Source organism: Globicephala melas, chromosome 16 (assembly GCF_963455315.2).
Source record: "Globicephala melas chromosome 16, mGloMel1.2, whole genome shotgun sequence".
Classification (NCBI taxonomy): Eukaryota; Metazoa; Chordata; class Mammalia; order Artiodactyla; family Delphinidae; genus Globicephala; species Globicephala melas.
In genome coordinates, this window is record NC_083329.1 from 11,557,961 (window position 1) to 11,572,924 (window position 14,964).

The 14,964-nt window shown below is 50.6% G+C and overlaps 1 protein-coding gene across 2 annotated transcripts in view; it reads right to left on the bottom strand.

The window, feature by feature from the left end:
* The window catches only part of GRK5 (G protein-coupled receptor kinase 5), a 224,820-nt gene that overhangs the window by 67,392 nt on the left and 142,464 nt on the right, over positions 1 to 14,964 (bottom strand). Inside the window, exon 3 of one of the 2 annotated variants that reach the window (XM_060286043.1) lies at positions 509 to 565. The exons of the other annotated variant lie outside the window; for it this stretch is intronic. Coding sequence (XP_060142026.1) covers positions 509 to 565 — 57 coding nt within the window. The remainder of the gene's footprint in view (positions 1 to 508; positions 566 to 14,964) is intronic. 2 annotated transcript variants of the gene reach the window in all.

The following is a 14,964-nucleotide window of genomic DNA, read 5'->3' on the forward strand; positions in this document are numbered from 1 at the left end:
AATTTCATATTTGCCCAATTGGAGCAAAGCCCAGTCTTAGAATGCTTCAAACTATGAAAACCCTGTATTTTCCAGCTGAGGAGCTAGAGGCACAGAGACAGGATGTGACCAGACCTCAGCCACTCAGTAGCCAAGAGAGTTCTGAAGAGGAAATAACAGTGCAAGACTCAAAGCACAGAGGCCTAGAGACCAGGGTTCTAGCTAATGACCTGCTGTGTGACTTCAAGCAACACACTTGCCCTCTCTGGGCCTTACTCTTCCTCTCGATAATGAAGATGCATGTTGGAGGTAAGATGGGAGGGTCCCTTCTGCTTCTTCCTGCAATGACTCTGCAAGAGGCTTTCTCTGGGCAGAAAGATGCTCAAAGGTCTGGCTGAGACTTGTTGCCTCAGACCCTCCAGAGCACTGAAAATTAGCCCTTTGATTTTGTGGCTGCACCAGGAAAACTCAGGTGACTTCGTGGGGAAACCAGGAAGAGGGTGAGGCAGACCTCAGTTAGAAGAGCTACCTGGGAGGATGGAATGACTGTATCCTTGCCAACTGTAGAGGAGCCAGGAACCGCCCCCTGGAGATACGGAAAACAAGGAGACAGGAACAGAACCATCACGCCCACTCATTTTCATACCCAAAGAGTTTATCCACAGAGGTACAGCCATTACTTGTAGGGAGGGTGGTGGCTGTGAGCAAGGAAGGGCTCTGGAGCTAACCTCAGATTCAGATCCCAGCCTCACTACTCACTGCCTGTGTGCCCCAGGGCAACTGACCTGACACATTATCCCTCAGTTTCCTCATCTGTAAACCAGGAACAGTCATCGTACTATCTCTTAGGAGCAGTGAGAGCCTGGCACAAAGGAATTGCTTAATAAACACCATCTGTTATCATCGTGGAAGTGGGGATTTTGGTCTGTTCCATCTCCCTTCCTTTGGGGAACCTCCTCTCTGTAAGTCTGTAAAATACCATCATAGGGTCCTAAGGGAGCAACTCCTCCCAAGCCCCAGGGGTGGGCACGTGACTCAGTCCTGGCCAATCAGAGCCCTCTGTTTCATGGCCACAATGATTGGTTCAGGGCAGGTGACCCAGGGGGCCTTAGAGTCCTTCCAGGGTTTTTGGTAGAACTTCCAGAAAAGACACTTGTTCCTCTCTGGGATGACAAGGCCTTAGGACTGGTCAGCCAAGAGTTGCCACAACTGTCTTTCCCACCAGCAAGAGCCCATGGAGAATGAAGCCAGTGCAAGGGAAGGACAGCTGAGTGAGGAAGAGAAGCCTGGAGCTGTGAATATCACAGGAGTCCCAGAAAGGCAGCCTACTGAGGCCCGCCCAGTGCCTGCACCTTTAGCCATCTGTCTTTGCTTAAGCCAGTTGGTGTTGGGTTTTTGTCTCTTGCAACTGAAAGAACAACTGACTGGGGCTGGAGAGTTTTATAGCCCATTTCTCCTTTCATGGGTAAACTGCTTGAGGGCAAGAATGGTTTTTGTAGGAATCCACCAGTGGTAAGTACACCTTGTATCAGAAGGCACTCACAAATTTCTCATTCTCTCTTGAGAGGATACTTCGGTCAAGTGGATGAGGCACCTTGCAAGTCTCCCCTTGGCCCGCTCCTCAACTGGTTTGGGGGCTGAAACTAGCCTTGAACTATTGCCTTAACTCAGCTTACCTTTCCATGCACAGATTGTTCGGGAATAGCCACTCCAACAAGCATTTAACTCACCTCATTGTGTGCCAGGATTGGTGGGGGTCGGGAGTGGGGGGAATGGGACATGGTCCCAGCCCTCAGCGGTCTTGGATTCTGTTGGAAAGGGGGTGTGTGGGGAGGTGAGCAGACAAGATCCCAAGTGACAGTAATAAAATGTCAAGTTGTCATCAGCCACAGGAGGGAGTCTGGGTTGGAGGGAGCCAGGAGGGTGACAGGTCTGGAGCCTGCACCTGTTAGCACGATGCCCTACAGACACAGCCTGCGTTCTCACCACCTCCCACTCAGCCTGATCCCCCAAGGAGAGGAAAACAAACTTCCCTGTCCTTCCCCAGTCAGCTGAGCTTCCCCAGCACAAACACAGAACAAAGGAAATTACCTTGTGTGAAACTCCCGTTTTATTCAATTATGGCAGAGAGCGCCACATTGCTTATGTGATTTGAGCAAGGGGCCCTCCCCCATTTCCAAAAGCAATTATGAGATTTCATGTACCATATTGTGATTCCTCAAGGGTTCATCTGACAGGATTTTTTCTCTCCATATGGCGTGTGCTGTCAGTATGGAAACAAAGCCGTTATAAACTCACAGCACAGTAAACACCATGTGATTCCAACACAAGCTGTCAGCACCTCAGTTCTGTGCCTCTCCCAGCTGTACAGAGGATCCCAGGCAAGAAAGCCATGCGTTGGAAGCCCAGGAAGAAAGAAGAGGATCAGTAATCATCTATTTGGATGGCTTCTCAGCTTTAAATAAAGATAAATGGGCTTATCCTCTGAGGAAGCACCACCACCACTAAAATCAAAGTGCAAAGTCTGCAATTCCTTTAGAAATGGAGAACGAGGCCACAGAAGAAAGAATGTGAATTTGGGATTTGACCAAGGTGACAGGAAAAGGCGCAGATTCAAAGTTCTTAATGCGTCAAGGGCAAGTCTGAGGGTCAGGTCACTTCGGGAAAGTCAGAGGACACTGAAATTGAAAGCACAAGTTGCTCTGTAATACATCTTCAGAGCAGATCCTTTCTAGTCGGTTTCTAAGGAAGCCAGCCATGCTGTAGAAATACAGCTTGGAAGTGCCCTGCCCACAGCCCGTCTCCCAAGGGTGTCCTGTTTGGGTTAGTGGGGAGGAGTACCCAACACAGAGGGGCAGGGCTCTCCCTGTCTCTGAATCTCTCTCTCAGGCTGGGAGGCCCCTGGGATGCTGTGTACACAGGCACACATGCACGGTCTACACACAAACATACACACCAGCTCTTCTGAATGTGAAAATCCTGCTTCTGGCCACATCCTTCATTGATCTTTCCTTCCAAGCCAGAAAGAGTCTGTCGTTATGTAAGATATGAGGGGCATCAGGCTCCCTGCCCCCAAAGTATTCACCAATCATCAAATCATTCTAGCCTTATTCTTTTGGATCCTTCATTCATTCAACAAACTCTGTTCCAAGGTCTCTTGCTTTTTGATACTAGAAGGTTCCTTCAATTTTCAGACTCTCTTATTGAATTGAACACCTGGGGGGGGGGGGTTGTGGATGAGTGGGTGGGAGGAGACACACCTCATACCCATTGGCAGGTTAATGATCCAGAAACAGGCTTGGAGTTAACAGCTGGCGGTCAGCTGAGACCAAGAATAGGGGTGTGGTCTTTGTGATGTGACATTTGACCTTGGCTGCAGTAACTTTGGTCTGGTGGACACAAAACTGAAGCATGTCCAGAGGAAGGTGATGGAAAAGGGGGTCCAGAAAGCCCATTATAAGCTCTGAACTTATAGTGCCCTGGATCAAGGGGCAGGCTGCCCCAGGGAGGGCTAGGGCCCACCAGCACCCAGGAGGATGGGGGGCAGATGTGCTGGAGAGGCAGCTGGGCTCAGACAGGAAAGGGCTGGACTCCAAGGCCAAGGAGACTGGAATGGATTCACTGTCCCACTGGGGCATCAATAATTTTAGAGCACAAATGATTCAAGTGCAGTGCATGGGAAGGTGGACAAAAATGGGGTGGAAGTCACGAGCCTGAGACATTTACGGAGGAGGTCACTGGTTTGGGAGCCATTCCCACCTGTGGTTCAAGCCCTGGCCTTTGGGCAGGGAGGGCGCAGCCCCTGTGGTTGTGATCCTGCTTTGGTGAGAAGCCGAACTGAACTGGCTTTAAGGAAACCACATGTCGTTTGCTTCTTCGAGGGCTTGACGCCTCCCAAGCACGCCCACGGCTGGCCCAGGAAGACAGGACTGCCACTCCTTCCCGCAGCACACCGAACTCCTGCCATGCCTCAGACAGAACCAACGTCCCCTTAGCAAGTTCACAGACACTGGCTGAGCCCCTTCTGGGCACTTCATTCCAGGCCCTGTCGCAGGGGGGTGGGAGGGGCACCCCTTAAAGGAGACAGGCTCCGCAGGCTTTGTCTTTGTCCCAGCAGTTTGCTTACCAGCCCAGGCAGGAGGGAGGCACATTCACAGACAGGGCTGGGCAGGGCAGCCACAAACAAAGCTGCACACGCAGGGCTGCCAGAAATGCCCCGGCTGCAGGGGCACACACGCTGCTCTCCTGGTTTGGATGGGTTTCAGGGGAGGTGCCCAGGGGAGGTGCCCAGGGGAGGGCTCGCTGGCGCATGGGAATGGGAGTGATGGGCTCGCCAAAGGCAATGCAAATTGTCAGCAGGGGAGAGGCTGAGTGCTGGGGAAGGAGGAGAAGGTCAAAGCCAGAGAAATAGGGCCAGAGGCTGGAGAGAGGGGCAGGGAGAAGCCACAGGGCAGGGACGAGCCTAGGACAAGTGTGTTAGGGCAAGAATTCAGGGCTAGATCTGCAACCACTGCAGGAAAGCTTCAAGAACGGCTTCAAGTATACGGAGGTTCCTCAAAAAATTAATACGATCCAGCAATTCCACTGCTGGGTATTTATCCAAAAGAATTAAAATCAGTATTTCAAAGAGGTATTAGTACTCCCATGTTCACTGCGACACTATTCATAACAGCCAAGATGTGGCAACAAACGTAAATGTCCATTGACCAATGAATGGATTTTTAAAATGTGGTATATACATACAGTGGAATGTTATTCAGTCTTAAAAAGGAAGGAAATCATGTCACGTGACAACATGCGTTAGTCTTGATGACACTATGCTAATTGAAATAAGCCTGTCACAGAAGGGCAAATTCTGCATGACGCCACCTTTATGAGGTATGTAAAAGAGTCAAACTTGGACTTCCCTGGTAGCCTAGTGGTCAGGATTCCAGGTTTTCACTGCAGTGGCATGGGTTTAATCCCTGGTTGGGGAATATCCCGCAAGCCGCGTGTTGTGGCCAAAAAAAAAAAAGAAAAAATTTTTTGAATAAAATAGTCAAACTCATAGAAACAGTAAAACAGTGGTTGCCAGGGATTGGGGGTGGGGGAAATTGGGAGCTACTGTCCAATGGATATAGAGTTTCAGTTATGCAAGATGATTAAGTTCTAGACATCTGCTGTACAACACTGTGTCTGTAGTTAACAACACTGTATTGTGCACTTAAAAATTATTAAGAGGGTAGATCGCATGTTAAATGTTCTTACCACAGTAATTAAAAAAAAAAGAGAATGGCTTATAAAACACAATGAAATATTGCCACTTGCAGCAACGTGGATGGACCTAGAGAATATTATACGTAGTGAAGTGAATCAGACAGAAAGACAAATACTGTATGATATCACTCATATGTGGACTCTAAAAAATAATACAAATGAATCTATATACAAAACAGAAACAGATTCACAGACACAGTGTAACAGGGAAGAGCTAAATCGGACTCCATGTTTGATCTGTTTGACTTTAACCTTTGCTTTCCACTGCTTTTGTTATTATAATAATACATAATGGCCTGCCTCAGGGAACCCTGCCCCTCTGTCTGAGATGTTAAACCAAAGTGCCTCTGTTCAGCTCTCAGGAAGACAATCTGACTCCACCCACCTGCGGATGGCTGCAAGAAAGAAGAAATTAACACATCCCCTCCCCCCACCCTACCCCACCCCCGCCCCCAGGCTGGCCATTCCAGGGGATATTTGCAAAACTTATGGCCTTTTTACTTTCCTACCCCATCTCCTCCCCATCTCTGTGCTATAAAAGAAAGTGGCATGCAAAGCCCGAGAAGATGGTTTATCGGAGACCCTAGTCTGCCATCTTCTTGGTCTGTCGGCTTTCCGAAGAAAGAAAGTCGTATTCCTTGTCTCAACACCTTGTCTCTGATTCATTGGCCTGTCATGCGGTGAGCACAGCGAGCTTGGACTCGTTAACAACATGAAACAAATTTATGGTTACCAAAGGGGAGAGGGAGAGAGGGAGGGACAAATTAGGAGTATGGGATTAACAGATACAAACTACTACACATAAAATAGATCAGCAACAAGGCTGTACTGTAGAGCACAGGGAATTATATTCAATAGCTTCTAATAACCTATAATGGAATATAATCTGAAAAAATATATGTAACTGAATCACTTTGCTGTATACCTGAAACTAACATAATATTGTAAATCTGTTATACTTCAATTTAAAAAAAAAAAGAGAGAGAGAGAACGGCTTAAAGAAAATGGACAGAAACTGATAGCTTGCTTGGGGACAGGAGGTGAGGCACAAAGGGACACAAATCAGCACAGTGTTATCTGAGGGGTTGGCAAGTAAATTTACTTGGTAATGAAGGTAACTGCCTGAGAATACACATGCAAAGCATGCCAACATATGCATTTTTGCAACACACATGTCCTGAAGTTTTTAGGCACAGCCAAGCCTACCTTAAAGGTCGGGCACGACACTTAACAAGTTGTCAACCAACAGAGGGCACAACAAGACAAGGAGCCCTGTTCTTACCACCACCTTGTGATGTTTGGGTGTTTGCCAAGAGCTTCCTCTTGTCTCCTATCCTGTTCTTGTAATAAGCCATTGACAGTACCCACACCTCAGGACCATTGTGAAGGACACCTGCTATACACTAAATGTGTCTCCCCCCCAGATTCATTAGAAACCTAATGCGCATTGTGATGGTATTAGGAGGTAAGGCCTGAGAGGTGATTAGGTCATGAGGGTGGAGCCCTTGTGTATGGGATTAGTGCCCTTTTAAAAGAGGCCCCAGAGAGCTCCCTTGCCCTTTCTGCTATGTGAGAACACAGAGAGAAGATGGTCATTTATGAAGTGGCACCTGGACTTCCAGCCTCCAGAACTGTGAGAAATAAATTTCTGTTATTCTTTTAAAAATAAATTTATTTTTGGCTGTGTTCAGTCTTCGTTGCTGCCCGTGGGCTTTTTCTAGTTGTGGTGAGTGGGGACTACTCTTTGTTGTGGTGCGTGGGCTTCTCATTGCGGTGGCTTCTCTTGCTGCAGAGCACAGGCCCTAGGCGTGTGGGCTTCAGAAGTTGTGGCACACGGGCTCAGTATTTGTTGCTCGCAGGCTCTAGAACGCAGGCTCAGTAGTTGTGGCGCACAGGCTTAGCTGCTCGGCGGCACGTGGAATCTTCCCAGACCAGGGCTCGAACCCGTGTCCCTTACATTGGTAGGTGGATTCTTAACCACTGCGCCACCAGGGAAGCCCCAGTTTCTGTTCTTTATAAATCCACCCAGGCTGTGGTATTCTCTTGCAGCAGCCCAAATGGACTAACATGTTATCTAGTCTTGGGCACATCCCTTAACCTGAGGCCCAGGTCCTCACGCATCACACGGGCAATCAGAGTATCAGCAACACACGTGAGTGCCCAGGCCAGTGTCAGCACATAGTGGGTCCTAAACAAATGGTAGCCATTCGGACATCCCCTCTCCTCTATAAGACTCCTCTATAAGACTCTCTGAAGATTCAGAAAAGAAATGGGATGTAGCCGGTGAGAGGGGGACAACTCTGTATCAGCACCAAAGAAGGCAAAGCAAAGGCCACTCCTCCCGGCGAGAGCCATTGACTCTGAGCTCCAGAAGGGCAGAGGGCAGGGCTCTGCGGCCCTTCTCCCCCTCGCTCTGAGCCTCTCTCTCAGAGAGAAGACACATGTATCCCCACAGCACATGGCTGGGGTTAAAATCTCACAACCCACAGTCAATTCCTTCAAGACTCATAACCCCCAGTGGAATTAGAAACAGGAATGATATTGATAGTGAAGATAAATAAATGCTGTCACTGTTTTCATTCTTTTCGAGTGACATGAAATGGGAACATACTTTCTTAATTAAGAGCCTTTGGTATGCGGATGCTTGGAGGGTCACCAGACTTTCCCAACTGAAAGCCAGAACTCAGGCAGCGGGGACAGCATGGCTCCCCTCATGGCTACAAACCCAAGCGAGGGAGGTCGCCACCCCTCCCTCCCTCCCCCTCCCTCCCCATCTGGCGTCAATCCCCAGAGGATAGGAAGCAAGAAGTCCCGGCTCTGGGGGAGGGGGTGTCGACCACCTACCACCGAGATCTGCTTGGGACCGGTTTTTCATTGTTGCCCCTAGGCACTCCTTGAACTTGGGCCAATGAAAATGCACATTCCATTTCAGAAGTAGGAGCAAGAAAGGCAGCTTCCTGAGGAAATGGAAATGCTAACACGGGAGCCCTTGTTTATTGTACACGGAGGGCGGGTGGGAGAGCTAATCCAAAAGTGATTCCTGATTCCTGATTCCATCTCTCTACCAACAGGAGCTTTCTTTTCTTTTCTTTCATTTTATCTTATTTAACACCGTTTCACCAAAATACCAGGTTTTGTTGTTTTTTCTCATTGGGGGCAGGGGTGCTTATAGGTCCTGAGGCAACTGAGGAAAACAGATTGGAGGAGACTGGATTAGACTGAGGCCTGGAGCCCCCCCCCCCCCCCCCCCCCCCCCCCCGCTTTGCTGTACTCCAGGTCTAAGACAGAGACAGAAAAGGGATTTGAAAACAGCTTTCTCTCAAAAATTCCTGCCAAAGCTGGAAGAAACATCCTGGCGTTTGCTCTGAGGAAAAGGCTCTCTGAAAGGCAAGATAGCATCACGGATAAGGGCAATTCTTCATAGCCCGCCTCTTGGAAGGAGCAGGAGAGGAAAAAGGAAACATTTGGTATTTGGTTCGCAACAGCCGAGTGGGTTCCTATTGCTTCAAGAAAGATGTTTTTATGTGAATAAAAATGACATGTGGCACATTACACGAACACACCCAAACCGAGCCCCATCTTCCTGTGCTTTTTGTTGCCCTCCTGCTGGTCTCGGGTTTTACTGAATGTCTTGTACTTGTCATGTGTCTCTGTAGGATCAAAACTATTAAGCCTGAGTCTTACAAAGGTTAGTGACACCTGGACAAGTCACATGTAAAAACCACTGAGCTGTAGGGTGTTTGGGCCTGGGCTGCCAGGTGGGGGAAGTGGGGACAGGGGTGGGAAAGGGGGAGGAAAGGAGGGTCCGGTCTGTGGATCTGTGAAAGGAAGAGGGGTGGGTGGAAGTCTACTTGTCCGGGGGGCCCATGCAGCCGCCCGAATGAGCCCCACCTCTTTGTGAGGGTTCAGGTCTCTGCCCTGAATCCACTGGGTGCGGTCAAAGCCCAGGAGATACCTGGAGCCTAGGAACGGCCTGGGGGCTGAGCTGGAAAGGATGTCAAGCCTCCGCTGTCACCACGGGCCCCTCTGGGCAGTGATGGGGCTCCAGGGTTAGGCAGTGACCTCTCTCTTATCCTTGCAGCCAAGAAAAGCGAAGAATTTAGATATTCCCTTGCAGTGAGAATGGCATGAAGAATCGGGTGGGTAAATGGAGGGGTGGGGTGACGGAGGTGGACCCAGGGAATGGCCAGGGAGGCACGGACACTGTGGGGCAGTGGCTGGGATGCCCGGCACGGTGGAAGAGCTGGGGACAGAACTGGGACCTGGGTTCCAGGCCTGGCTCTTTTACCGGCCATCTCTACTGGCCGGTAGAGACCACTGGGCTCTCAGCCCTCTCCCGGGCTGAAAGTCCCCACTCTGTGACTATAAGCATTCCCTCCACGCGAGCACAGAAGGAGCATGACAGCCACAAGGCATCAGTAGAAAAGGCACCTGGTTCATCACCAGTGGAGGATTTTGAAAATGCCAGGCAAAAAGGAGACGACTGATGTGTGTGACCTGTGGTAGTTTCTACTTCTTAAGATTTTAAATCTTTACAGATGAGGGGAAAACAACTATTCTAAAAGTCTGGCTGTAGAATCACTGAGATTAAGAAGTTCCTGGCAAGCAAAGGAGCTGTGGCCGCCAGACATGTCCCCCTTGGGGTGCAGGGCCTGGGTCACAGGCGGGTGCTCAGAGCCCCGTTTCACCCTGCTGGGCCTGCAGCAGAGCCTTCCGGGAGCTGGAACCCGGCACTGTGGTGCGGCACCTGGGAAAGCCTGGTGTCTGGTGAATGACCCGGGGCCTCCCTTCACTCGGGCTCTGCTCACAACCATCCGCTTAGAGCCACATCCTTTCTACAAGCTTTTTTCCTCCTTGAAAAGAAATTTCCATGTGGATACAGGCAATTTTAGAAATTGAAACACGCAGGCCACACCCAGGCCAACTGTATCAAATTTCTGGAGATGGCGTCAGTAGTGTTTAAAGCTCCCTGGGAGATTCCAAGGTCTAGTTCATCATTTTATCCCCAGCATCTGGAACGGTGCCTGGCCAAGCAAGAGCGCAGGTGTATACGTAAAACAAATGAAGATAAAACAAAACAAATGAACAAATCAGTGTGAAGTGGAGACCATAAGCCTCCAAGCTGGGGAGTAGAAATCCCAGGCCCACACCCCCCCGACACCTCCCCCCGCCACTGAGTGATTAATCTGCCAGAAATGAAGGTCTCCCCGAAAAAACTAGATGATGAAGAGTTGTCCCTAGCAGGGCTTCCATCTAAGGTTAACAAAAGAACCCGTGAGGCTTGCAGGGCTCTGGGTACCCAGGCCGAGGCGAGGCTGGGCCAGGCCGTCTGCTGCAGCTGTGGTGGGCCTTGCCTCCAGAAGCGAGAAGGGCCTGAACACAGGCCCTGCCTGACTCACTGTCTTCAAAGCTCAGCCAGGGCCATGGGGCTGGGGCCAGGGGACTGGACTCTGCCTCCAGCTTCTCCTCTGACCCATGTATGACTTCAGACCCATCATTCTGCTCTCTGGACCTCGGTTTCCCCTTTTACAAAATGAAGCTGATGAACTAGAGGAGCGTAAATGTCCCCGCCTCCCAGTTGGGTGCGTCCACAGGCAGGAGCCTGGTGGGGATGGAGAGACCAGAGGGCATGGCCTTTCTCCAGCATCAGAGCCCCAAGCAGAGTTCACGACTGTTGGGGTCTTTAAGGCCACCCGGCTGCGGCCCCTCCTGCACCTGCACTGTGGCCAGAGCGGGAGCAGAGCAAGCGGGAGCTTAACAGCAGCATCTCCCCAGGGCCGGGGAAGCGCGCTGCTCCGTGGGCTGGGTCCCCGGCTTCCACTGCAGCCCTGCCGGTTTGCTGCGGGACCCCGGCGCCGTGACCCCCGCTCTCTATGCGTCAGTCTTTCTCGAGCGTTTTTCCAGTTTAAGCCTGGATGACAGCGCCTGACGCACCCTTACTGTGGGCTGCCCTAGCCTGCCCGGGAGGAGAGCAGGGAGGCGTGCAGGCTCTGCAGCCTCGGAGGCTGTGCCCACTGTGCCATCCAGGGCCCCGGGGCCTGGCTTCACCTGGAACTCTGAGCTAATGAAGCAAAAGCCACAGGAGGGCAGGGCCAGGAAGTCGCTGGGCAAGCAGGGGCCAAGGCAAACAGCAACCTCCATGCAGAGGCAGTCCTGCTTCTTCCTGGGCCAGTGGCCAGGGCCTAGCGAGGCTCACGGTTGTGCTGGCCAAAAGCGGCTTAAGAAGTGAATGCCTGGGAAGATGGAAGCAACTGATGGTCTCCCCAAAGTCCTGATGTCTCAGGTTCCAAAGACCCCCCCAACCCCCATCCTCTGGGTATGATCCCCATTAGTGACTTAGCCAGCCTTAACTTGTGCCATTCCAGGGACAGTAAGCGCTTCACCTACAAGGTGTCCGGTACTCTTTATCAGCACCATGTTAAAAGTCATTCTTATTTTGAGACCAAACCTTTCTGGAATACCTGTCCCTTAGTCCTTATTCCTGAGATAGGGAGGGCAAATATTTGGTGGCAGTGTTTCTGTGTTCCTGGAGGCCTCTCTCAGATACACGTCCAGTTCCGCCAGCTGCCTCATCACGGCTCCTACAAGACTGGCCACGTGATACACCTGCACTCTGCTTCCTCAAGGAACAGCGTATGGAGGGCTTGGCCCACTGGTACCTGATCCAGGTCTCTGGTAATTAAATATGACAGCATGTCAACTCCTTCCTTCAAGCCACCTTTGCTTAGCTTAGCCCCAGACCCAAGAGGGGCTAGAGTCGGGAAGAGACGAACATATTCCCAGGCACACAGTTCACCCGGTACCTACGCTGCAGATGAGAAACAGGGGAGATGCTTCAGCAGAAACCAACAGAGAGAGGTGGAGCCTCAATCCAGACTCACTTAGCAGAGTTACAGCCCAGGGTGGGTCGGGATTTTAGACATGAATTTTCATAGAGTTCAGCTAAGCTAGTTTTCAGAAAGACGTGACTTTTGGATCAGACGGTGACCTTCCGACTTCGCCACCTGACGTGTCATAATAATAACTGAACGATAGCAGTTAACATGAATGGGGCACCTGCTGTATACCAGGCACCGTGCGACACACTTCACATGCTTTTCTCTTGCATCTACGAAACAGACGCTATTAACAGCCTATTTTTCAGATGTCAAAAAATGAGGCACTGAGAAGGAATTAGCATAAGGTCCCAGAGCTAGCAAGAGGTGGAGATGAGATCTGAACTTATCTCTTCCTGAAAAGAGAACAGCTCTTCTGCATTTCTTAGCTTCTAGGGAATCCGCAGCGGCAGCAGGTGAGGAACTGGAACCCTGAGAGGTGGATGGCGTCACACCAGTGGCATCATTTGGCAGACTCCGGGAGTCCACAGGGGAGAGAGTCACCCTGGTAACCTGGACGCACCCATGACCTGTCATTCCATTCTCACGGGCCCAGGACTGCTCTGCATACAGAGTCCAGGGCTCAGCCTCCAGAGACTAAGGCCTGGGAAAACCGTGGCAGCTCAGGGGCTGGCTACCAGCTGGACCGGCAAAGGAGAATGGTGTAGAATACCCTTCTCTCCCCTTCTCCTCCGGAACGCGCCCTCCCTGGAGCTCCTTCAGCTCTGCGGCCAGCACCACACCTGTGATCAAGTAACGTTCGTGCTGTCTCATTCCTTCGGCCACTGTCCTCAGAGTTGGCCTTCACACTCACTCACACTCTCACACACACACACACACACACACATCCATCCATCCCCAGCTGAGCTGTAAATTCTCTGCATCCCCGGCAGAGCCTAGGACAGTCTGGACACTTAAGAGATCACCAATAAATATACAATCGATTAAAGCAGGAGCAGCCATGAGAAATATTATTCACTAGACTCCTGTTTACACTTCTTTTGTCAAAACAAATCCCTTGTTCTTTGAAGGAAGAAATCTTAAAGTCCTGGGTGTCCAAAAGTAAATGCTTGGCTTTAAACAGGCTGTTAGAACTGCACTTCACATCTCATTCCTGTGCTAGGACCGACATAGAGGCAAGTCCTTAAGCCAACAGGAGGGGAATCCAAACGGGACTAGACCCCACCTGGAGCAGGCGGGGCCCAGGCTGCCTGGTTCCCTGCACGCCCAGCTCCCCATTCAGAGCCTGGCATAGAGCTGGCACAGTAATATTTGAGTGCACAAGTATGAATGAATGAATGGATTAACGACCTATCTCATCAATTTGCTAGCTGTTGGCTACATTCTAATTTGTCCCTGGGCTGCGTCAAGTTAATGAATGGATCTGCCACGTGGGAAAGGGAGCCTCTTCCCAACACTGGCATCCTCATTCTTTATAACGCAATCATAGGACAGAGCAAGGGCGTGCCGGAGGGAGCAGGGACACAGACCCTGAAGAAAATCCGAAGGAAAGCCAGTGTGATGCCCTCATTGCTCAGACGGAGAAACTGAGGCCTGGGTAGGGGCAGGTCTGGTTTTGTTCCTCACCGCGGGGCTTGCTTAGCCGCTCAGCTGCTCTAAGGCCCTGGCTCAGCGTGAACAGGGAGGGGAAGTTCTTGATTAAAATTCAAAGACCCTCACCCTAGGGTCCCACCCAGGTCTGGCACAGAGACTCCCGGTCAAGCCTGTCAAAACTCCCTCCCAGGACCTGGCATTTTGAACACCGTGCAGGGTAGCTGCTTCTGTCAGCCTGAAGGCTGGTGCTGGATGCCACACAGGTGTCTCATATAAATCCTCAGGGGCCATCTCTGCCTGGAGCCAAGTAGACGCTTTTAATCATCAAGAGGGAAAAGAAGCAAAATGCCTCCTGCATTTTCATCTCAGTAAAAGAGCGCAATCAATTTGTCAGCAGGCAGTAACACTTCTTGCCAAATACCACTTATTGTAAACTAAAGCCTTCTCAGCTGTACAGCTACAGAATAGAAGCACGCAGAACCCAAGACACATGTTTTCCTTTCTTCCCTTCTTTCTTTTCTAAGAGTTCCACATATCTAATAACTGTCTAGACCTCGTAAGCTCCGTCTCAGCCTGAACATCGCTCTCTGGGAACACTTTTTCTCTTCCCTCTGACTGCCAGGCTCCGAACAGACGTTCTGACAGACACTTAACTGAGGCTAACCGGTATCCTCTTCAGTTACTCAGCACAAGAAAGACAACTGCGAAAAAGACCAAAAAACCATTGGGATGATCAAAGAATACCCTCTGTGGCTAAATGGTCTCAAAACGTGACCTATAATGGCTGTTTGTTTTCAATCATTCCTTGCCAAGAACAATGTTCAAATGATTGAAAAATTCCACGCTGGAACATCGGATGCTCACTGATTTTTCCCTTCTGAGCACCTGCATGGAGAGAAGCTCTGTTCAGAAGGTGTAACTAATAACAGGGACCGGAGAGCTCTCAGCTCCCCACATTCAGTGTGTCGTCTCAGAAAGCCCTCCAAGGACTTCGGAACGGGGCCTGGGTTCTGAGAGGTTGTTCTAGCTGAGTCAGGGCCAGTTCGAGCAGGCAGCTGGAGCACAGAGGGAGAGAGGCAGAGGCCCTTCCTCGCAAACCAGGGGCCAGCAGTTGACAAACCCAGACCTCCATGTGGCCAGAAAAGAATCAGGAATGTACAGGGCACAGCCCAAGAGACCACCGCTAGGGGAGAAGCCACTCAAAGCGGCCAGTTCCTCCCAAAGCAGGCACGGAGTCGAATTTCCAGTCTGGAACCACAGCTCATAGATGTCTTCAAAGTTGGGGTTAAGCCAGGGCAGC